The 23,299-nt window shown below is 45.4% G+C and overlaps 2 protein-coding genes across 2 annotated transcripts; both read right to left on the bottom strand.

Moving 5' to 3' along the window:
• Positions 1-243: 243 nt before the first annotated feature.
• LOC112220636 (saxitoxin and tetrodotoxin-binding protein 2) lies at positions 244-1,915 on the bottom strand. Its single transcript, XM_024382477.2, has 6 exons — positions 1,721-1,915; positions 1,336-1,478; positions 1,131-1,195; positions 923-1,033; positions 677-781; positions 244-365 (listed from the first exon to the last, which is right to left on the bottom strand). Exons 1-6 carry the CDS (start codon positions 1,835-1,837, stop codon positions 298-300), a joined length of 609 nt encoding a protein of 202 aa, XP_024238245.1. The 5' UTR covers positions 1,838-1,915; the 3' UTR covers positions 244-297.
• A 357-nt stretch (positions 1,916-2,272) lies between these two features.
• Positions 2,273-11,671, bottom strand: LOC112220635 (matrix metalloproteinase-17-like). The gene is made up of 12 exons (XM_024382476.2): positions 11,598-11,671; positions 8,361-8,724; positions 7,710-7,842; positions 7,333-7,486; positions 7,125-7,233; positions 6,816-6,993; positions 6,353-6,529; positions 6,172-6,268; positions 5,955-6,028; positions 5,479-5,628; positions 3,556-3,816; positions 2,273-3,080 (listed from the first exon to the last, which is right to left on the bottom strand). The coding sequence occupies exons 2-12, from the start codon at positions 8,517-8,519 to the stop codon at positions 2,704-2,706; spliced, it is 1,869 nt and encodes a 622-aa protein (XP_024238244.1). The 5' UTR covers positions 8,520-8,724; positions 11,598-11,671; the 3' UTR covers positions 2,273-2,703.
• Positions 11,672-23,299: the final 11,628 nt, after the last annotated feature.

Below are 23,299 nucleotides of genomic sequence, written 5' to 3'. Positions count from 1 at the left end.
GATCACGGACTTCCTGTTCGATCGAGTCATATGGGTGAGTGTGGGGTCAGAATTGTCAACGTGGTTTGAAGTTGACAATGGTACTCCTCAGGAAAGTGTGTTGAGTCCAGTGTTGTTCACCCTGGTCCCTGATGATATATTACATATTTAAAGAGGTAGAACAGGGAGTGTGTGTCTGCCTGTTTGCGTGCGTGCTTTACTGTGTTTGTGGATGAGGATGCGTTTCAAAACAAGCAGTCAGTATAAGAGTTGAGCCATTTTATTAATGCAACCATTCCATCCTCAATAGCCATATCACTACGAACCATCCTTCACATCTTGTGACTCAACAGTGTGTGAGCTCTCCTTTTTCTCAGCGCAAAACTCTGCAGAGAGAAGAGAGGAGACGTTAATGAGAACTTGGACAAGGTTTAAATGAACACAGGACTCATGCAACAGGGATCTATTCTAAACTGATGATTGACAACATAAATGAATAATAACCTTTTTTTAAGCTTTAAAATTGCAGGCAAAATGTGGCTTCTATCAATGTAATTGTCTGCATAATTCCCAATCTCCTATATATATTCTTTGGTAAATATATATATTATTTAATATATTTTTCTTCAACCCTACCACCATAATTCTAAATGTTGCCTGGTGTTCTTTTGATGAATAGGTTAGGGTTAATAATGACCTGTAACTCCATCGTAGGAATACTGTGCAGGCTGAGGATACTGGAGGCATTCTGCCTGCTTCTGGAACTGTTTCAACTCGGCCTCCGGCAGTGTCCTGGTCTTCCCTGGAAATAGAAGAAGAAAGAAACTGGATGATTCTATGACTTGATTGACCAAGGTTTCCACATTTCTGTTGGGTAAATGTTGGTTCTGGCCATTGGAGGGATCTCAAAAGCACACACACACACACACACACACACACCTACCAAAGATATAGAGAGATCGGATATGCACTTCGTCCATGGTGCTATTGAAGTCCATGACGAGACAGTCAGGGCAGGATAGTAGGAAGTGTCCAGTGGTAGTCATATTATTCTCTATGTAAGAAAATAAAAGACAGTAACTCACAGTACTTTAACAGCCTATTTTCTAGCAGATCATGGATGGCTTGCCCGTCAATAATGTTTGACTTACGTGAGATTTGCAAAATGTTTTTGGAAAAGGTCATGTTGGCAGAGGAGTCAAGACATTTTCCATCACTATCAGAGGAATGAGATAATCACTAGAAAGATATTTTTCTTAGAGCTGTAGAATGTCTATTCACATAGCATAGCTACTGTGTCAAATGACATATGACGAGTGGTTAGAGATAAGGCTGTAGAGAGTTACTATCACTTACATCAAGTTTCCCTGGTTCAAAAGGACTGTCTCAGTGTGTGAACTGGGAAGGATTTCAATCCATGAGCTGTTGGTCTTTCTCAGTACTACGTTGAACATCTCATGGTTCGAGAAACCCTCGATGAAGATCCACTTCCCAAAGATCTGTGGGAAAATGTATTGGTCTGTCATTTAATTTCACACATTTCCGTTTTATAGCACTATTTGTCTGTGAAGCATAGTGCCTGAGGGCAGAGGCTTTATACTGCCTATAAGTTGGAGTCAAATGCCTTTTAAACTCCATTAGATTCAATACAACACAGTTCACAAATTGGAAATCATCACTATTTCTAACACACCCCAACACCTCTATTGAGGTCCACTCTATAGATAGGCGATGTACTCACAGTATGTTTGTCTTCCGGTGCGAGCAGTTTCACCAGATGTCCACAATCCTCTGGCGCCGGTGCTGCTGTTCCCACTGACAACAGAGCAAGGAGAGGGGCCAAGTAGAGGACACACATTGTGTAGATCAAGGTAAACTGAGCCTTCAGAGAAGTAAGTCTTAGCAAGAGTAAAGTCTCGGTTGTCAATGAGCTGAAACACCTTCAATATATACAGAGGTAAGATGTGGAGTGTTTTAAGATAATGTTTCTCCCCAAGTTACATAATACTGAAGTTACCCAAATTGGCATGTGGTTGAACGCTAGGGTGCAGGGAAATTCCAAAACTACCCCAGTGACTGCAAGATTAAACAATTGGACCTCTACAACTATTAATTATTTATAGTTTGTTTGGTTTGGTCAAGGACCTATAGGGCAGCACCCCAAGAGGCACGTTTTGACGGTGACTATGAACCTAATGGTGCCGTTTATTGCTGTTAGTATCAAAATATAATTTAGTAGTCTGCGGTTATGGTTTAACAATGAAAACTGACGGCAATAGTGTTGTTTTTATTTTATTTGGTCAGATAAAATGTTCTGAAATCATCAAGTGTAGGCTGTACAACAAGGTGCTATGGGATACATTTCACAGACAGACAAAGAGGTACACCAGCAGCAGATAACTTTTCATAATTCATCTGAAATGTCCAGGACAAACATTCCTCCTTTGGGGTGTAGGGACTTCTTGGTTGTGTCCCAAATTCCTAGCTTCTCCTAGCCCAACCCCTATACCACAGCCCTAAGGGTAGGCATGTGGAATGGATTGTAAGGGTGCATGGCAAACTTTGTCATAGTGGAAGGTGAGAAAGGACCTAGCACCATTGACAACAGCAGCCACAACCTGGAGGGAATGGGGGGGGGGGCATTGTTGAGTATTGGGACGTAGCCATGGGATAGAAGGGGGTGAGAGGAGGACGCCGTGGAGAGTATTGGGACGTAACCTAACATTACACAGTTATCAGGGAGAGGAGAGTCAACAGCAGGGCACATATGAACAAAGTCATGCTCACGCTGCTAACTTTTGCTCCATTCAGGCAAGTGCAGGGCCAGTGCTGTAGTCCCTCTCTGTCTGTGTCTCTGTCCAGGCCATGGCCGCTCTGGCCCCCCCCCTCTTCTCTCCCCCTCTCCTCCTTCCCCCTCTCACGGAGCTCCTGTCGTCCAGTAGAGGGAGAAAGAGAGCGAGAGAAGTCGTCTAGGACAGGTGCGGAAGGGTGAGGGCAGTCCAACCAATCGGTGGCCAGGGATCGAGGGTATCCTACCTCTGGGACAGAAGCTGGGTCGGGGAACTTCCAATATAAATCTCCTTTGAAGAGGTAGATGGAGCCTGAGGAAGGGATCAGACTTCGTATTTCAATTACTTTCAATACATTTCAAAACAAGTATTCTGATAACATTTATTATAAAAAATGAAAATACTCAAATACACTGACTCCAATACATTTAAACCAGGTATTTCAAGATAGTATTTGAAAAAAGTATTTTGAAATACTTTCAAATACATTTTGGTATACTATTTGGTTTTCTACAAATAACCATTCAAATATTAAAATAAAAGTACTTGTTTGGGCTGTGCATTTGAAGATATTAAAATATACAGAAAAATAAATACTAAAATACACATGTATTTGAACCCATATCTGGAAGTGATATATAGCATGGGGCTTAATGTTTGTTGACAAACATTCACACATGTACAGTATTGTACATTGTGAGGTGTCTCACATATAATCTTTCACAGTCAGTCTCATAGAATCTCACAAACTCTCGTTCATCTCTCTCACACTCACTCTCGCTCTCACCGTCTCTCTCTGTCGTAATCCCGTTCACTCCTCCTCTGATGAGCTCGGTCCAGGTCTCACTCTCTTCTTCCTCTCCTCCTGCTTCCCCTTTTCCAATGTCCCCCCACATTGGTCCTTCCTCTGGGTCCCACATCAGGCCCTGCTCCTCCTCTCCTTCCTCTCCTCTCTTTCCTTCTGTCTCTCTCCCTTTCCTCAGTTCTGAGAGGGGGCGGGGGTAGCCCTCCTGGAGAGAGAGGTCATTGAACAGCCAAAACTGGGATTCTAAAACACAAAACAGAAAGAGGTAATAAAGAGTCTTCTCAAGGTTCAGGTTTGGTTTACAATTCATAAGGATATATGAATATGGGTGGAGAGAGAAACTAGAATCATGTTCATTTTTCTAAATTGCTAAGACACTTTTAATGACAACACATCCGCCACGCTGATCCTCAACACAGGGGCCCCTCAGGGGTGTCGTGCTTAGTCCCCTCCTGTACTCCCTGTTCACTCATGACTGCACAGCGAGGCATGACTCCAACACAATCATTAAGTTTGCCGATGACACAACAGTGGTAGGCCTGATCACCGGCAACAACAAGACAGCCTATAGGGAGGAGGTCAGAGACCTGACCATCCAGGACCTCTATACAAGGCTGTGTCAGAAGAAGGCCCTAAAAAATGTCAAAGACTCCAGCCACCCTAGTCATAGACTGTTCTCTCTGCTACCGCTCGGCAAGAGGTGCCAGAGTGCCAAGTCTAGATCCAAGAGGCTTCTAAACAGCTTCTACCCCCAAGCCATAAGACTCCTGAACATCTATCAAATGGCTACCCAGAATATTTATGTTGAGCCCCGCCCCCCCCTTCTTTTACACCACTGCTACTCTCTGTTGTTACCATCTATGCATAGTCACTTTAATAACTCTACCTACATGTACATATTACCTCAACTAACCGGTGCCCCCACACATTGACCCTGTACCGGTACCCCCCTGTGTCTGGTCTCGCTATAATTATTTTACTGCTGCTCTCTTTTGTTACTTTTATTTCTTATTCTTACTCATATTTTGAGAACTTGTGTTGGAGGGCCAGTAGGAGGCACCGTTTCCTCTGGAATAAAAAAATATCCCAATCCCCCAGGGCATTGATTGGGGACATTGCTCTGTGTAGGGTGCTATCTTTCGGATGGGACGTTAAATGGGTGTCCTGACTCTCTGTGGTCACTAAAGATCCCATGGCACTTATCATAAGAGTAGGGGTGTTAACCCTGGTGTCCAAGCTAAACTCCCAATCTGGCCCTCATAAAATCATGGTCACAGTTTACAATTGGCTCATTCATCACCCCCTCCTCTCCCATGTAACTATTCCCCAAGTCATTGCTGTAAATGAGAATGTGTTCTCAGTCACTTTCCATGTAAAGTAAGGGTATTTATTGGGCCATTGTATAATGATTGATTGAAATGATCAATCAAATGTGTTTCTAAAGCCCTTCTTACATCAGCTGATGTCACAAAGTGCTGTACAGAAACCCAGCCTAAAACCCCGAACAGCGAGCAATGCAGGTGGAGACTTTTCAATTCATAACTTTTCATGACATAACAGGCTGTATGTTTTGATGGAGGTAGTTGATCTTGTGTAATGTATTTAATGATTTGAGTGTCATTTTGACAAATGTGCTCAAGCAACCGAGAAACTTTAACAGTTTAGTCAGTTGAGTAGCACTAATTTTCCTCTGTTGATAATGCGTCACTGATGCATTGAGATGCTATGTGGAATAGAATAATCAGATGAATCTGAGGTCAGTTTATAATTTTCCTTCTAATTGGTTAAGGTTAGGAGTCAGGAATATAATACTGATCCTAGATCTGTGGCTTAGGGCAAATTCTACCCAGAGCTATCTGTGTGGAGGTCTAGTGTGTGGGGTGGCTGGGGTCAGAGGTTACCTACCAGTGATGAAGATGATGGCGTGGTCCAAGTGTCTCTCCAACACAGCCTGCAGAGGGGGCAGGTTAGGGGGCAGACCCCCCCACAGCCTCCTCACCGAGGCCCCCCGGCCCGACACCAGCCCCCCAGTACTGACCCGCCACATACTCAGCCCTGCCAGAGATGGAGGTTGGTAAGGATGAGATGAGAAGATGAGAAAGGGGGAAAAAATAATGTAGACGGTGAAGGAGGGCGGGAGCGAGGTGAGGAACAGAGAGGAGGAAGGCACGGTAGGAAAGGTAGAACGAGAGAAATTAGGATGAAGAAAGGGGTGAAGAAAGGATGAAAAGAGGTGAGACAGAGAGGAGTTCAGTACACAGCCCTGTAATCGTGGATATATCCACCAGGGGGCGATGATGCCAGTAGAATAATGAGGGAACCTGGGGACAATAGTCACAGCAGAACCCAACCAATAGGCAGCCTACCTACACCACACTCACCTTTAAAGAAGAACATCTCTCCCCTAATGTTAGCCACTGCATCAAAGCTAGTGTTACAGCGGTCTACAGAATGTCTGAAAGAGAAGGAGAGAGCATCAGAGAGGGCAGGAGTGAAATGGAGGGAGGGAAGGCCAAGAGAGTATTATTTGATGAGATGCTAACCCTTATCCTCTTTTGTTTCCCTGTCTGTGTCCTTATGTCTAAAGTTTGTCAGTACCTGTGTCTGTGTCGGTGTCCGTGCCTGTCGCGATGCCGCAGCTGAGGTTCAGGCGCCAACCGGGGAACGTCTGTGACCATGAGACGATTTCTATTACCTGCAAACACAACACCGTCGTTTCAGAACCAATCACACACACACATATACACACACAGACAGATAAACACACACAGAGACTGACCGTAGAGCCTGGTGATGTGCTCCAGGTCGTGGGGGCCCAGGCGGTAGTGTAGAGGATCTCCTACGGGGCTCTGGTAGTAGGGTCTCATCACAGAGCGCCTGGCAGACGAGTGGGACAAACCCAGGGCATGGCCAAACTCATGCACCAGGACCGTGAACAGGTCAGTACCCTCAGAAGCTGGGGTGAGGCGGGAGAGGGGGGTTGGTTCAGGTTAGGGTGATTGTTAGTCGTGTGTTGACTGCGTCCATAACATTCTCCAAATTGAAAACTTACATCCAAACCCATTTCTATTGTGAACCTCAGGGGAGACTCAAACTTAAATTCCACCTACCTTACCAGAGGGCTATCAGTGCAATACGAATACCTACCCTTAACTTTCAGATCTACTGTTGATTTGGAATCGGGCCCTTGAATCCCCCAGTACCTCTCTCTGCTGTCTCTGGGTCTTTTTGTTGTCACTCACCTGGCTGGCGGAACGCCCACTCCTCCTCAGCATCCAGGTGTACTCCGCCCGCTCTAGCAGGGTCAGAGGGGAAAAAGGCGTGGCCAACAGCTCCCCCTGCCCCATCGAAGGGGTATCTGTCACCATGGAAACCGTGGAGGAAGTCCACCTGCATGTCTGCCCCTTCTGAGCCTCCCACCTGGTAACAGGATAAACAGGAAGTGAGGTCAGAGAGAGAGAGTGAGAGAGAGAGAGAGAGAGAGAGAGAGCGAGAGAGAAAGAGGGGGTAATCTTTGTATTCAACTAACACATCCAGAGAAAGAGACTGACCTCGTGGAACTTCAGTGGGGTTGGGTCCGCCCACACCCTCAGGGCGTAAAACACCAGGGAGCGAATCGTCTCACGGGAGAGGGAGGAGGAGGTGGGGTATGAACGCAACCTAGGAAGAATTAGAGATGTATTGAGAGTGAAAGTGACAATGGGTTGATTAGTGAGATACAGAGATGAATGAGGAATAGTGAGCAGTTGTCTAATGAACCTCCAGTTGATGTTTCTTCGTGTCCATGTGGTCACAGCCCTCTTTATCCTCAGGCTCTGCCCCTCCTGGAGCTGATTGGCCAGTGGTTTTGGCTCCTCCCCTTCATCTGGCAGTGAACATCGTGGGGCTCGCATCAGAGCCAGTGTCTCCTCATCTGAGAGAGGACAGAGAGAGAGGAGGTCAACAATAGGTCAGCAACACAGGAGTGAAGGAGAGAGAGAGAGAGAGAGAGAGAGAGAGAGAGAGAGAGAGAGAGAGAGAAGAAAGCCAGATCTGGAGAGAAAAAGAGACAGAGACGGAGGAGTGAGAGAGACAGCAACACAGAGAGGATGGATATAATCAACCTAATTTTCCCAACCCTATTTCTATTTTCTCACCTGCAACTCCTGTATCCTCGAGGCCTGCAAACCTCTGCATGGCTCTAACAGCATGAGTGACAGCTGTCCAGGCCTGTAGCTGTCCAGTAGAGGGGTCTGAGGGCGGGAGGTAGCCATACCTGGTCAGCCAATCCTGGGACAGGAAACAGAGGCATTGCATTGAGAGGCATTATCGTAGGTCAGTCCTAAAACGTCACTTGTGCTGCTTAGAGACATATGTTGAGAAGCAGAAGTCAACGTTTTGAGAGGGAAAGAGATCACTAAGCTAAGTGAAGATTAGATAAGTGAAAATCAGAGTTTGACTGCTCTTCAAAGTGTGTCTATGTACAGTATCTAGACTAATCCTGTGAAGGTACAGCTCCATGTCCATGTGAGCCCAGTTTCACAATGAAACATATAGGCTCAACACTCTGGCCTTGCAGGCAAAGTGAAAAAAATGTATGATACAAAATCAGATAAGGGCAAATGATTTATCACTTTGGTAGTGAATTTGTATTCACATTTTTTTCTATTCACTATTTCACTCTTTTTTTTACTATTTTCACTTCAAAGGCCATCATAAATGATAGCAACTTGCTGAAATAAATAATCCATGCTGGATGAATAATAAAATAGCCCTAGGGTATTGTACGCCTCTGCATTTTTCCTCACCACCAGTCCAGTGCTTTGGTCGTCAGTGGGGGTAACAGGAGCAGAGGAGGTGGATGCTGTTTTGTCCGTTGGGGCAACTGTCGAGCCCTGGATCCTGGCGACGGACACGGTTTGCGTGCACGCGCACAGCAGGAGAAAACTCCACGCTGCTGCCTTCATCCCGTTGGCGCTCGCATATTCCAATGAAACTCGCAAAACAAAATTGGAGGGAACATTTATCGCTTTAGGTCAGTTCATCCAGGCGAGGGGTATGGGTCTCCGAAGTGTCATCCGTCCTTCATGGTCGGGTTGACGTGATGAGTGTAGATAAGCTGTGACAGGACCAGTGCTTCTCGAGACGTTTTGGCACTACTGGTAAAACGCTCTGGAGATGGGAGAGCACCGATTTACATGTTAGTTTTCTGCTGTTGTTGCCAAAGAAAACTTTCATGCTATCTCTGATCATGCTGTCATTACATTACACACTTTATGTTAAAGGATTTCAATGGCCTTAAAACGCTTGGCCTTTGCACTATATGTCGCAAATCCTTTAAACATGCAGAGGTATATACATTATCATAATAGCCCAGCACTGTACCGCAACGAAGCTGTATAGCCTAGTTTTTTACTCAGCATAAAAGTGAGTAAATCTCCGTTATCATTGAGAAGATTGAAATATGTAGCCTAAATAATGCAAAGAAACACTATTATTCTGAAAATAATGGCGAATGAAAACGTCAATGAAGATAGTCAGTAGATGTAGGCTATATACAGTTGAAGTCTGAAGTTTACATACACCTTAGCCAAATACATTTAAACTCAGTTTTTCACAATTCCTGACATTTCATCCTAGAAAACCATTCCCTGTCTTAGGTTAGTCAGGATCACCACTTTACTTTAAGAATGTGAAATGTCAGAATAATAGTAGAGAGAATGATTTATTTCAGCTTTTATTTATTTCATCACATTCCCAGTGGGTCAGAAGTTTACATACACTCAATTAGTATTTGGTAGCATTGCCTTTAAATTGTTTAACTTGGGTCAAACGTTTCAGGTAGCCTTCCACAAGCTTCCCACAATAAGTTGGGTGAATTTTGGCCCATTCTTCCTGACAGAGCTGGTGTAACTAAGTCAGGTTTGTAGGCCTCCTTGCTCGCACATGCTGGTTCAGTTCTGCCCACAAATTTTCAATAGGATTGAGGTCAGGGCTTTGTGATGGCCACTCTAATACCTTGACTTTGTTGTCCTTAAGCCATTTTGCCACAACTCTGGAAGTATGCTTGGGGTCATTGTCCATTTGCGACCAAGCTTTAACTTCCTGATGGATGTCTTGAGATGTTGCTTCAATATATCCACATAATTTTCTTTCCTCATGATGCCATCCATTTTGTGAAGTGCACCAGTCCCCCTTGCAGCAAAGCTCCCCCACAACATGATGCTGCCACCCCCGTGCTTCACGGTTGGGATGGTGTTCTTAGGCTTGCAAGCCTCCCCCTTTTTCCTCAAAACATAACGATGGTCATTATGGCCGAACAGGTCTATTGCTGTTTCATCAGACCAGAGGACATTTCTCCAAAAAGTATGATCTTTGTCCCCATGTGCAGTTGCAAACTGTGGTCTGGCTTTTTTATGGTGGTTTTGGAGCAGCGGCTTCTTCCCTGCTGAGGTTATGTACTTTGTACCTGTTTCCTCCAGCATCTTCACAAGGTCCTTTGCTGTTGTTCTGGGATTGATTTGCACTTTTCGCACCAAAGTACGTTTATCTCTAGGAGACAGAACGCATCCCCATCCTGAGCAGTATGACGGCTGTGTGGTCCCATGGTGTTTACGCTTGCGTACTATTGTTTGTACAGAGGAACATGGTACCTTCAGGAGTTTGGAAATTGCTCCCAAGGATGAATCAGACTTGTGGAGTTCTACAAAAAAATTCTGAGGTCTTGGCTGATTTCTTTTGATTTCCCCATGATGTCAAGCAAAGAGGCACTGAGTTTGAAGGTAGGCCTTGAAGTACATCCACAGGTACACCTCCAATTGACTCAAATTTTATCAATTTGCCTATCAGAAGCTTCTAACACCATGACATCATTTTCTGGAATTGTCCAAGCTGTTTAAAAGGCACAGTCAACTTAGTGTATGTAAACTTCTGACCCACTGGAATTGTGATACAGTGAATTATAAGTGAAATAATCTGTCTGTAAACAATTGTTGGAAAAATGACTTGCACAAAGTACATGCACAAAGTAGATGTCCTAACCGACTTGCCAAAACTATAGTTTGTTAACAAGACATTTGTGGAGTGGTTGAAAAACAAGTTTTAATGACTCCAACCTAAGTGTATGTAAACTTCTGACTTCAACTGTGCATGTTCAATAGGCAGATGAATCAATAAATATCTAATCAGGAGATGGAAGATCATTTAACATAAAATAAGTAGGGGAGGGTTGTGTTAGTGTGCACAAGAAGACACTCAACTTAAATGCAGAGGGAAAGTGGATGGGATGGGTGTAAGGGGGCTGAGAAGAATGTGGTGCTTTAATTAAATTAGCTGGTGTCATTTAGTTAAAGGATGGGGGCAAAGAGGGCGGGATGGATGGAGGGATATAGCGATGCTGGAGGACAGTTGTAAAGTAATGAGATAAAGTGGAATGGGGGTTCAGTCCTTTTCTCAAGGGACAGATAGAAGGAGAAAGGGAGGAAATAAAAGCTGTGGTGTCTCGGCCTTTGTTTCAAGGTTGAAGGGAGATAATAAAGGGATGAGAGAGAGAGAGAGAGACAAGAGGGAAGGTAGGATATACAGAAAGAAAGAAAGAAAGAAAGAGAATAAGGGAGGGGTACAGTAAGGAGGGTGGCATGTGATGGTTGAGACATGAAAGTGCAGCGAGGGTCAATGGGTGTTAATGAATGGATTCTTTAATTATGTTGGGTTCTAAACACGCACTCTGGACTTGGACCCAGCATCTGGTTCAGTGCATGTACATCACGCACAATTGGTTCTAACACCCTCTGTCAGACAATATGGCAAAGAAACACATGAGCTAAAAAAAATATTCTGTACATGATAATATACATACTGCTAGTCTACTAATGAAGAGAGGGTGAGAACCATATAATACCAGTTAATGCTAAATACACCAATACTGGAAACATAACAAACTAGTGCATACACAGAAACACAGTGTGTACACACATACGATAGTTAATGATTGACAGAGCAGCATTAGGCAAAACAATATAAAATGCAGTTTATCCTATGCTTACCAGCTCTTCTTCCCGGACTTGTATGTCCTTCTTTTGCTGATCTCTTGCACTCTCTCTTCTCTGACTCGCACTCAATCTGAACAGATGTGTCCCTCTCTCCCTCTCTCATCCCTCATGCTAACCCAACCCCCCCCCTCTCAATTTTCTGAGCTCTCACAATGGTTTCCTCCATACAGCCCCCACCACCCCTACATCAAAATCTGTGTGCGTGTGTTTGTGCGTGTGTTTGTACGTGTGGTGTGTATCAATGGAGATAAAGCCTCTTTCCATCCCGTAAGAAGATTGACAGTTTCCCTTGCTCTCTATCACTCACTCACACCATATGGCTGCCAGTGCTTTCCAACTGTACAGCTCCTAATCAATGGTGAGAAGTTCCTATGTAGCCTAGAGCAAATTCAATATGAAAACCACATTCTGAATGAATCCATGTTTTTAAAGTAAAACAATTAGGCTCAGAAACATGTTTGGCACTGCGTATACAAATGTATTGTATGTGTAACTAAAGCCTCTCCCTGTTGGATTAGTGAGAACGAGACAGCGTAGATTGTGTGTGAGTGTGTGTGTGTGTGTGTGTGTGTGTCCACATGTTTGACTGTGTGTAGTGGGGGGGGTAGTAACATTTTGATGAAATCCTCTTAACGACAGGATTAAAAAAATTAAAGACAAAAATTTGAACAGATCTCGCTCTCTATTTCACTCGTTGGCTCTCTGTCTCTCTATTTCTCTCTCACTCACTCCCTCTCTCTTGCCCTCTACAGGGGTATTATTGAAGCCAACTGACCTCCTTCTGGAAATAATACTGATTAAGACAGACAATTCCAAAGACAATCACCAAACAGTAAGAGAGAAATAATATATACCAGACGCTTTTATCCAAAGCGATTTACAGTCATGCATGTGTAGCAGTGTGATGTTGTTCCCCTAGATTATGCACCAAGTTGCACACATGGACCAATTCAAATAGGCCAGGTCAAGAGGGGATGTTAATAATTTGATAATAATAATAATAATTCAGTGTATTTTTTAAATTTAATTACAGCTGCTTAGATAATGTTTTCTTTGGTGTACAAACTTTTTTATATCAATATTGTACATACATGTGATTGTAAAAGTTTTGTATATTTTGATTTGGCCCATCGCGGGTTATTTGTATTTCCGTACCCCCTTATTGTTCTCTTTTGCCTGACCTTCGGCTAGCAAGGTGCTTGAGAGCTGTGACTGTGCAAAGGGTTAACATAATGTGTGTTGTCTCTTCGTGTGCAGGGCAAATAAAAATAATTCAACCAGCAGACCTTCTGTTGTGGCAGCGTCCTAATTAAAAGTACACAACACAGAACGAACCACACTACAAACTGGTGCCGCGACTTGCCGACTGGTCAGCTCAAGCCGACCACCGGAGCTGTGCATTGCTATAAGTGAATTTATACTGTAAATAGTGAAGGTGAATGTAGCATATTCACTAGATAATGGAATTTGTGTTTATTTGCTTGTTTTGAAGGAATTTGTTTATTGCATTTTTTGGGGGTATTTGTCTGCAGTAAATTACATTGTATTTTAGTGCTCTATTGAGCCATGGAAGACTCTCAAATCCATAAAACGAGTTATGCTGGGGATTATAGTGTGGGTAGAGGGAGGGGTGTTCTTGCATTTACACCATTTGTACAGTCAGCTCCTGGGAGTAGAGTGTTTGCTAGTCCTGAGTTTACAAGCACTGGGAGGGGTAGGCTGTTTACTCCACCTGACCAGGGTATCCCTCCTCTGTCTCTTGATGTACCATCATCCCCAGTCCTCAGTAAAAATGTGACACCTCCGAGTCAGTTCAGTGACCTTATTAAGCAGATTGGTTCAGAGATAGGAGAATCTATCAGAGCGACTTTACTGCAGCCTGGGACTTAGAGTCTTTCTCCAGCCCATTCCCCTGCCCATTCCCCTCAACAACCCCAGCAGTTTTCCCTGTCTGAGCAATGTGGGTAAACTTTTATTGATGCATCCAAGCTGAATCTGGTTGTGAAGTCAGATGTTAGTGCTCCACCTTTCTTTAGGGGTGATGGCTCAGGTAAGTACTCTGTCCTGGAGTGGGAGGAGCTGATGGGAGTCTACCTAGAGAAGAGGGGTTGCACTGGGTCTGAGAATGTTGGGGAGGTGATGTCTAGGCTCGTGGGGAGGGCACGGAATGTGACCAAAGTCTGGATGCGTAACAACCCTGTTGTCAGATGTTGAGGCAGTGTTCAGTGTTCTCAAGCAACACTTTGGGGATACTGTCTGCTCAGGTATGCCATTAGCTGATTTCTACTCAATCAAACCATATGCTAATGAGGGCCCACTAGATTTCTGGATTAGGCTTAACAAAGCTGCAGAGGCAGCTGAACAGTACCTTGTAAGTGAGGGTAGGACCTTGCCCAATCAGTGCTCAGAGTTGGCAGCCACGCAACTGTCCTGATAAAGAGTTGGCCCAAGTTTTCAAAGTGTTTGTTTTACACCACGGTGCTGGTACAGGATAAAGTTGAGCTGAAGGGGATGTTAGATAGTGGGTCCATGGCTACTACTCTGCGCGCAGATATTGTACCTCGGTTGAGGGAGGTGGGAGTGATAGAGGGGAACTTTCTAGCTCCTTCAGACATCATCCTGGTGGGTTGTGGTGGGACGCAAACTAGCCCAGTGGGCATGTGTTACTTAAAAATACAGCTTTATGGCTTCAGTTATGTAGTCCCAGTGCTTATTGTAGATGGGCAGGTTGATGAACTCATTGTGGGCACTAACGTGTTGAAGTCTCTGATTAGACAGTTCAAATCGAATGGCAGCTACTGGCGGGTGGTGGGTACGCCAGGTCCTTCTGGCCAGTGTGATGACCGCTATTGGCGGGTGGTGGATACGCCAGGTCCTTCTGGTCAGTGTGATGACAGCTACTGCTATTGGCGGGTGGCCAGTGGACCGCTACTGGCGGGTGGTGGGTACGCCAGGTCCTTCTGGTCAGTGTGATGACAGCTACTGGCGGGTGGTGGGTACGCCAGGTCCTTCTGGCCAGTGTGATGGCAGCTACTGGCGGGTGGTGGATACCCCAGGTCCTTCTGGTCAGTGTGATGACAGCTACTGGCGGGTGGTGGTGGATACGCCAGGTCCTTCTGGCCAGTGTGATGACAGCTACTGGCGGGTGGTGGATACGCCAGGTCCTTCTGGCCAGTGTGATGACAGCTACTGGCGGGTGGTGGGTACGCCAGGTCCTTCTGGCCAGTGTGATGACAGCTACTGGTGGGTGGTGGGTACGCCAGGTCCTTCTGGCCAGTGTGATGACAGCTACTGGCGGGTGGTGGGTACGCCAGGTCCTTCTGGCCAGTGTGATGACAGCCACTTCCTGCATCTCCTATCAAATCTGGAGAGATGGAGAAGAGACTCCATCCAAGATAAAGTGGGCACCATTAAGTTGAAGAGAGCAGTAAAGCTCCAACCCATGAGTGAGCATCTGGTGTGGGTCCGCCTACCCCCAAAGACAAAACTCTCTGTGGGCAGTACTGTTGTTGAGCCCAGCCCGTCTCGTTGTGTGAATCGACACATATTAGTAGGGAGAGTAGTTACACCTCTGTGGGGGGGTGGATGGCTCCCTGTGAAGATTGTGAATCCAACAACTTCGCCAGTTACCCTGAGATGAAATGCTAAAGTGGCAGATGTGTACCCTTGCATTGCATTGGAGGATTTTGATGATGTCAAACAGCAAGCAGCTTACCAGAACTTGGCAAAAGTACAATGTGACTACTCACATGGCAGTCTTACAGCTAAGAGTTCAGTTGGTGGCAGTGTAGTTAATGGCAACAGTACACTGAGCAATCTTGGACTTCAAGGCCTGTCTGTTGAGGAGTGTCCAGTTTCACAGTTCTGGAAAGACAAACTCTTCGGTTTGATTGAGAAGTATGACACAGTGTTCTCTAGACATAGCCTGGATTATGGAGAGGCAAAAGAGTTCTGCCAACGCATACGGCTGACTGATGACCGCCCATTTCGATTACCCTATCATAGGCGTTCTCCAGCTCATTACCAAAAACCGACTGACAAGAATTCCATATGATGTCCTGCTGGAGGAAGCCAGAGGTTTTCGAGTGGATGATGTCCAAGACATGTTCCGTCTCTCCTGTGAGCAGCCAGAGGCTGGCTGTAGAATGTCTATGGCTCCTGGGAGTGAGTTGAGTAGAGCTGGTAATGATGTCAGCGGGTTGGTTTCCTGTGAAGAGGTGTCTGCTGTCCTCCATGCCCATCGCCGATGGGATGATGGTGTCACAGTGAGGACCGTTTCACATGTGCAGCACCTTGAGAAGTTGATGTCCATGGGTCAGAGCCCTTTACCCGTCCTTACACACAAGGAATTGTATGATAACCAGTCACTGGATCCTATCATCAGCAGAGTTATGCTCTTTGTAGAGCGAGTCTTTGAAGCTAAAGAAACCGTTTATACTCTAAGACAGTGGAGAAAACTCACCACGTGGTTAGGGATTCTGTATCGTGCATTTATGGGTTCGCTGATTGTATCCATTCTGACAGGGGTGCTAACTTTGAGAGTTCACTTATTGCAGAATTGCTTCAGTTATCTGATGTTGAAAAGTCCCACATCACACCTTATCATCCCATGCGTAACAGTCAAGCAGAACGTCTCAATCGCACACTGGGTGGGATGATTAGAGCTCTGCTAGCTAGGTCCAAGGCTAAATGGCCTCAGATGTTGAACACATTGACATTCTCCTATAACTGCACTGTTCACGAGAATACTGGGTTTCCACCCTTCTTCTTGATGCTCAGACGCACCCATAGGTTGCCGGTAGATGTCATGTTTGAAAGTGTGCTGTTGGATGGGGACACAGTAGATGTGGATAAGTATGTCCAGTCTCTGGGTGAGGATCTGAGAGAGGCCATGACATTGGCCCAGCAGCATGCCAGTAAGCAACAAAAGAGACAAGCCGAGGTCTACAACAGACGGTCTAAGGGTCACTCGGTGCAGAAGGGAGACAGAGTTCTACTTGCAAACAAGGGGGAGAGGGGCAAGAAGAAACTGTCTGATCGCTGGTAGAGTGTGGTGTACATAGTGGTTAAGAAGAACAGCTCACTGAACACATATCGTATCCAACACCCTACCACTGGACGCATCAAAACTGTGCATAGGAACCTGATTATGCCAGTCAACTTTCTGCCTTTGCCTTCGTGGGAGGAACCTGAGGGTCACGGATCTCTATCGAGTGGTGACGTGATCTCTGAGATGTCTGCAGAGTCCAGCCAAATGGATGGGAGTGACGCCAGGACTGTCCACTGGGTAGCAGGCCTTCCTGAGTCTTCTGGGAGGATACTCCAAGAGGATGGTGATGTCCCAGCTGATGGAAGTGAGGTGGAACAACCGTATGAAGTCCCCTTAAGTGAGGTGTGCTCAGCAGAAGTGGACCAGAGAGATATCCCCGAAGCCTACAAGAGTTCTGATTGCGAAACTCCATTCAGTGTGGATGATGCTGTGACAGATGATGTTACCTTGGTTGAAGATGCTTTGTCAGTGTGGTCTGTGACAATCTACCAGGATTCTGATCAGTCGTCTGACACTACTAGTGTTGAGTCGGTAACTGAAAGTGTGCTGGCTCCAGATATGCGGATCTGTAGTACTCCCCATCCTGAGGTCAGACCTCTGAGTAGGGTTAGTGCTGTCTGTGACATTTCTGCTAGGTTTTTGGGTGAGGGTGTTCAGACTAGACTAGGTAGATTTATTAAGCCAGTGGATAGGCTTATCCAAACTATGTCTACACAGGAAATGAAACAGTTCCTGGTTTCTCGGTGACGGTCGGATATTGCCTACATTTTCTTGTTTATATATATATATGTAGTAATCTAAGTGTGTCTTAGAATGATTTGTGGATTTGTCTAATATACTTGACAATTCGTGTAACTTTGTGTAGTCCATCGGCATTAAAATGTATATAGCATTTTTCGTATACGGTTGAATAAGGGGATTAGCTACCCCTTATTTTTCCTAATCCTTCACGGGATAGTTTTCCAGCTGATCGACCATTTGTGGGTCTAGAATTAAGGGACTACACTGGGTTACTCTGTCGTCCTGTGGGTGTGAAATGTCTTTTTCTTTCCTTGCTTCGTTTCCTTCGAGGTAATGTGTTTTGTGCCTATAATCTAGTGTAAAACAGTGGGGATGAATGTAGCAGTGTGATGTTGTTCCCATAGATTATGCACCAAGTTGCACACAAGGACCAATTCAAATAGGCCAGGTCAAGAGGGGATGTTAATAATTTGATAATAATAATTCAGTGTATTTTTTCAATTTAATTACAGCTGCATAGCTAATGTTTTTCTTTGGTGTACAAACACTTTTTCATATCAATATTGTGCATACATGCGATTGTAAAAGTTTTGTATATTTTGGTTTGGCCCATTGCGGGTTATCTGTATTTCCGTACCCCCTTATTGTTCTCTTTTGCCTGACCTTCGGCTAGCAAGGTGCCTGAGAGCTAGGACTGCGCCAAGGGTTAACATAATGTGTGTTGTCTTTTCGTGTGCAGGGCAAATAAAAAGAATTCCACTAGCAGACATCCCGTTGTGGCAGTGTCCTAATTAAAAGTACACAACGCAGAACGAACCACGCTACACGTGCATACATATGGGTGTCCCAGGAATCAAACCCACTACCATGGCATTACAAGCACCATGCCCTACCAACTGAGCTACAAAGTGATACAGAGACAAAAGTAAGCAGATCTGAGTGACAATGCAGGAGAGGAGGGCTAGAGAACAGAGTACTTTTCTAGATGCACCAGTAGAGATGCACCGTCTCTCTTTCTCCTTCATTCTCTCTGTCTCAGGGGAAAATGTATGATTGAAAAGACATGCATAGATAGGACTCCCTTTTTTATCTACAAGGAAACTTGGTCCCCCTGATCTTTCACCATAACCTGTCAAAGCAGAGACAAAAATGGATAAAACGCAGCAAAATTATCACCACCACTCTTCGTTTAAATCCCTCATTCTGAAACTCAGCCACTCAACACAACAGCACCAACGTCACCCCATTAGTCTGTGGTTTAACTCCACTGACAATATTCAAATTCCTTAAATCTATAGAGTTGGCTGTCAAACTAAAAAAAATATAGTAAAATAGTTAACCCTGCTGTCTTGACAACGGGGCCGACCATAAGTGTATGTGGTGGTTGGGCGGGGTCAAAGGTGATGTGTGGAGGGGGAGATGGTTAATTCATGGAGGCTGTATTTTTGGACCCCTGAAACAGGCAAGGGGGTATAAGGTTGAATGTGTGAATGGGGTAGTGTGTCTGGGAATCTGTGAATGCCCAAATTGTGGGGCTGAACTTATGGTTCCTCAGGCAACTGAGATAATTTTTGGGCACTCAGTATTGCATGTAGTCTTTGTTTTTCACTCAACATGTAGCATACCTCACAACTGACATCTCTCAGATGTGCTGTTTTTTTACACTATTGAACATGGAGGATATCAAATCAAATTGTATTTGTCACATACACATGGTTAGAAGATGTTAATGCGAGTGTAGCGAAATGCTTGTGGTTCTAGTTCCAACCATGCAGTAATATTTAACAGTAATCTAACCTAACAATTTCACAACAACTACCTTATACACACAAGTGTAAAGGAATGAATAAGAATATGCACATGAAAATATATGAATGAGCAATGGCCGAACGGCATAGGCAAGATGGAGTAGATGGTATAGTAATGTAGGGTACATTATATACATATTGAGATGGCTAGTAATTTATTACATATGTAAACATTATATAACGTGGCATGGCTGTTTAACAGTCTGGGCCTAGATGAAGCTACATTTATTTTGACATCAATACTGACTCTGGATGATAGAGATGGCTGGTGGTTGCTGTCCTTGATGATCTTGTTGGCCTTCCTGTGACATTGGGTGGTGTAGGTGTCCTGGAGGGCAGGTAGTTTGCCCCCGGTGATGTGTTGTGCAGACCTCACTACCCTCTGGAGAGCCTTACGGTTGTGGGCGAAGCAGTTGCTGTACCAGTCGGTGATACAGCCCGACAGGATGCTCTCGATTGTGCATCTGTAAAAGTTTGTGAGTGTTTTTGGTGACAAGCCAAATTTCTTCAGCCTCCTGTTGCGCCTTCTTCACCACGCTGTCTGTGTGGGTGTACCATTTCAGTTTGTCAGTGAAGTGTATGCCGAGGAACTAAAAACTTTCCACCTTCTCCACTACTGTCCCGTCAATGTGGATAGGGTGCTGCTCCCTCTGCTGTTTCCTGAAGTCCACGATCATCTCCTTTGTTTTGTTGACATTGAGTGTGAGGTTATTTTCCTGACACCACACTCCGAGGGCCCTCACCTCCTCCCTGTAGGCCGTCTCGTCGTTGTTGGTAATCAAGCTTACCACTGTAGTGTCGTCTGCAAACTTTATGATTGAGTTGGAGGCGTGCATGGCAACGCAGTCATGGGTGAACAGTGAGTACAGGAGAGGGCTGAGAGCGCAACCCTGTGGGGCACCAGTGTTGAGGATCAGTGGGGTGGAGATGTTGTTACCTACCCTCACCACCTGGGGGAGGCCTGTCAGGAAGTCCAGGACCCAGTTGCACAGGGCGGGGTCGAGACCCAGGGTCTCGAGCTTAATGACGAGTTTGGAGGGTGCTATGGTGTTAAATTCTGAGCTGTAGTCGATGAACAGCATTCTTACATAGGTATTCCTCTTGTCCAGATGGGTTAGGGCAGTGTGATTGCGATTGCGTCGTCTGTGGACCTATTGGGGCAGTAAGCAAATTGGAGTGGGTCTAGGGTGTCAGGTAGGGTGAAAGTGATATGGTCCTTGACTAGTCTCTCAAAGTACTTCATGATGACGGAAGTGAGTGCTACGGGGCGATAGTCATTTAGCGCAGTTACCTTAGCTTTTTTGGGAACACGAACAATGGTGGCCCTCTTGAAGCATGTGGAAACAACAGACTGGGATAGGGATTGATTGAGTACGTCCGTAAACATACCAGCCAGCTGGTCTGCGCATACTCAGAGGACATGGCTGGGGATGCCGTCTAGGCCAGCAGCCTTGCGAGGGTTAACACGTTTAAATGTTTTACTCACGTTGGCTACAGTGAAGGAAAGCCCACAGGTTTTGGTAGCGGGCCGTATCAGTGGCACTGTATTGTCCTCAATACGAGCAAAGTTTGTCTGGGAAGTTTTTTTTTTTTTAAAGTTAAGGAAAAGATAGATGAGTAGAAAATAGAAAATAAAAGTAACAAATAATTAAACAGCAGCAGAAAAATAACAAGCAAAGCTATACACAGGCGGTACCGGTACAAAGTCAACGTGCTAGTCGAGGTAATTGAGGTAATATGTACATGTAGGTAGAGTTAAAGTGACTATGTATAGATTATAAAAGAGAGTAGCAGCAGCATAAAAGAGGGGTCTGGGTAGCCCTTTGATTAGTTGTTTAGGAGTCTTATGGCTTGGGAGTAGAAGCTGTTATGAAGCCTTTTGGACCTCGACTTAGCGCTCCGGTACCGCTTGCCATGTGGTAGCAGAGAGAACAGTCTATGACTAGGGTGGCTGGAGTCTTTGACAATTTTAAGGGTCTTCCTCTGACACCGCCTGATATAGAGGTCCTGGATGGCAGAGAGCTTGACCCCAGTGATGTACTGGGCCATACGCACTACCCTCTGTAGTGCCTTGCGGTCGTAGGATGAGCAGTTGCCATAGTATGATGTACCAGTGCAGCTGTAGAACCTTTTGAGGATCTGAGGACCCATGCTAAATCTTTTCAGTCTCCTGAGGGGGAATAGGCTTTGTCGTGCCCTCTTCACAACTGTCATAGTGTGATTGGACCATTATATTTTGTTGGTGATGTAGACACCAAGGAACATGAAGCTCTCAACCTGTTCCACTACAGCCCCGTCGATGAGAATGGGGTGTGCTTGGTCCTCCTTTTCCTATAGTCCACAATCATCTCCTTTGTCTTGACCACGTTGAGGGAGAGGTTGTTGTCCTGGCACCACATGACCAGGTCTCTGACCTCCTCCCTATAGGCTGTCTCATCGTTGTCGGTGATCAGGCCTACCACTGTTGTGTCATCGGCAAACTTGATGATGGTGTTGGAGTCGTGCCTAGCCATGCAGTCATTAGTGAAAAGGGAGTACAGGGGGGGACTGAGCACGCACCCCTGAAGGGCCCCCGTGTTGAGGATCAGCATGGCGGATGTGTTGTTCCTTACCCTTACCACCTGGGGGTGGCCTGTCAGGAAGTCCAGGGTCCACTTGCAGAGGGAGGTGTTTAGTCTCAGGGTCCTTAGCTTAGTGATTAGCTTTGAGGGCACTATGGTGTTGAACCCTGAGCTGTAGTCAATGAATATCATTCTCACATAGGTGTTCCTTTTGTCCAGGTGGGAAAGGGCAGTGTTGAGTGCAATAGAGATGGCATCATCTGTGGATCTGTTGGGGCTGTATGCATATTGGAGTGAGTCTAGGGTTTCTGGGATAATGGTGTTGATGTGAGCCATGACCAGCCTTTCAAAGCACTTCATGGCTACAGACGTGAGTGCTACGGGTTGGTAGTCATTTAGGCAGGTTACCTTAGTGTTCTTGGGCACAGGGACTATGGTGGTCTGCTTGAAACATGTTGATATTACAGATTGAAAATGTCAGTGAAGACACTTGCCAGTTGGTCAGGGCATGCTCGGAGTACACGTCCTGGTAATCCGTCTGGCCCTGCGGCCTTGTGAATGTTGGCCTGTTTAAAGGTCTTACTCACATCGACTACGGAGAGCGTGGTCACACAGTCATCCGGGACAGTTGGTCCTCTCATGCATGTTTCAGTGTTACTTGCCTCGAAGAAAGCATAAAAGTAATTTAGCTAATCTGGTAGGTTTGTGTCACTGGGCAGCTCATGGCTGTAATAGTTTGCAAGCCCTGCCGCATCCGACGAGCGTCGGAGCCGGTGTAGTACGATTCAATCTTAGTCCTGTATTGACGCTTTGCCTGTTTGATGGTTCGTCGAGGGGAAAAAGCGGGATTTCTTATAAGCTTCCGGGTTAGAGTCCCACTCCTTAAAAGCGGCAGCTCTACTCTTTAACTCAGTGCGGATGTTGCCTGTAATCCATGGCTTCTGGTTGGGGTATGTAAGGTACGGTCACTGCGGGGAAGACGTTATTGATGCACTTATTGATGAAGCCAGATACTGATGTGGTGTCCTCCACAATACCATCTGAAGAATCCATGAACATATTCCAGTCTGTGCCAGCAAAACAGTCCTGTAGCTTAGCATTTGCTTAATCTGACCACTTTCTTATCGACCGAGTCACTGGTGCTTTCTGCTTTAGTTTTGGCTTGTAAGCTGGAATCAGGAGGATAGAATTAGGGTCATATTTGCCAAATGGAGAGCGAGGGAGAGCTTTGTATGTGTGTCTGTGTGTGGAGTAAAGATGGTCTAGAGTTTTTTCCCCTCTGGCTGCACATTTAACATGTTGATAGAAATTTGGTGAAACTGATTTGAGTTTCCCTGCATTAAAGTCCCCGGCCACTAGGAGCGCCACCTCTGGATGAGCATTTTCCTGTTTGCTAATGGACGTATACAGCTCATTGAGTGCCGTCTTAGTGCCAGCATTGGTGTGCGGTGGTATATAGACAGCTGTGAAAAATATACATGTAAACTCTCTTGGTAAATAGTGTGGTCGACAGCTTATCATGAGATACCTCAGGCG

The sequence above is a fragment of the Oncorhynchus tshawytscha genome, linkage group LG21 (genome assembly GCF_018296145.1).
Source record: "Oncorhynchus tshawytscha isolate Ot180627B linkage group LG21, Otsh_v2.0, whole genome shotgun sequence".
In the NCBI taxonomy this organism is placed as follows: domain Eukaryota; kingdom Metazoa; phylum Chordata; class Actinopteri; order Salmoniformes; family Salmonidae; genus Oncorhynchus; species Oncorhynchus tshawytscha.
Note: the sequence above shows the minus strand (reverse complement) of the source record. Positions and strands in the feature narration are given on the sequence as shown.

Coding starts and splice junctions, on each gene's coding strand:
- LOC112220636 (XM_024382477.2), bottom strand. CDS start 1,837: ATGTGTGTCCTCTACTTGGCCCCTCTCCTTGCTCTGTTGTCAGTGGGA. Junction 1,196..1,335: donor TTGAACCAGGGAAACTTGAT/GTAAGTGATAGT, acceptor TTCCTCTGATAG/TGATGGAAAATGTCTTGACT. Junction 782..922: donor CCGATCTCTCTATATCTTTG/GTAGGTGTGTGT, acceptor TTCTATTTCCAG/GGAAGACCAGGACACTGCCG.
- LOC112220635 (XM_024382476.2), bottom strand. CDS start 8,519: ATGAAGGCAGCAGCGTGGAGTTTTCTCCTGCTGTGCGCGTGCACGCAA. Junction 7,487..7,709: donor CGAGGATACAGGAGTTGCAG/GTGAGAAAATAG, acceptor GTCCTCTCTCAG/ATGAGGAGACACTGGCTCTG. Junction 6,530..6,815: donor GTGGGCGTTCCGCCAGCCAG/GTGAGTGACAAC, acceptor GCCTCACCCCAG/CTTCTGAGGGTACTGACCTG.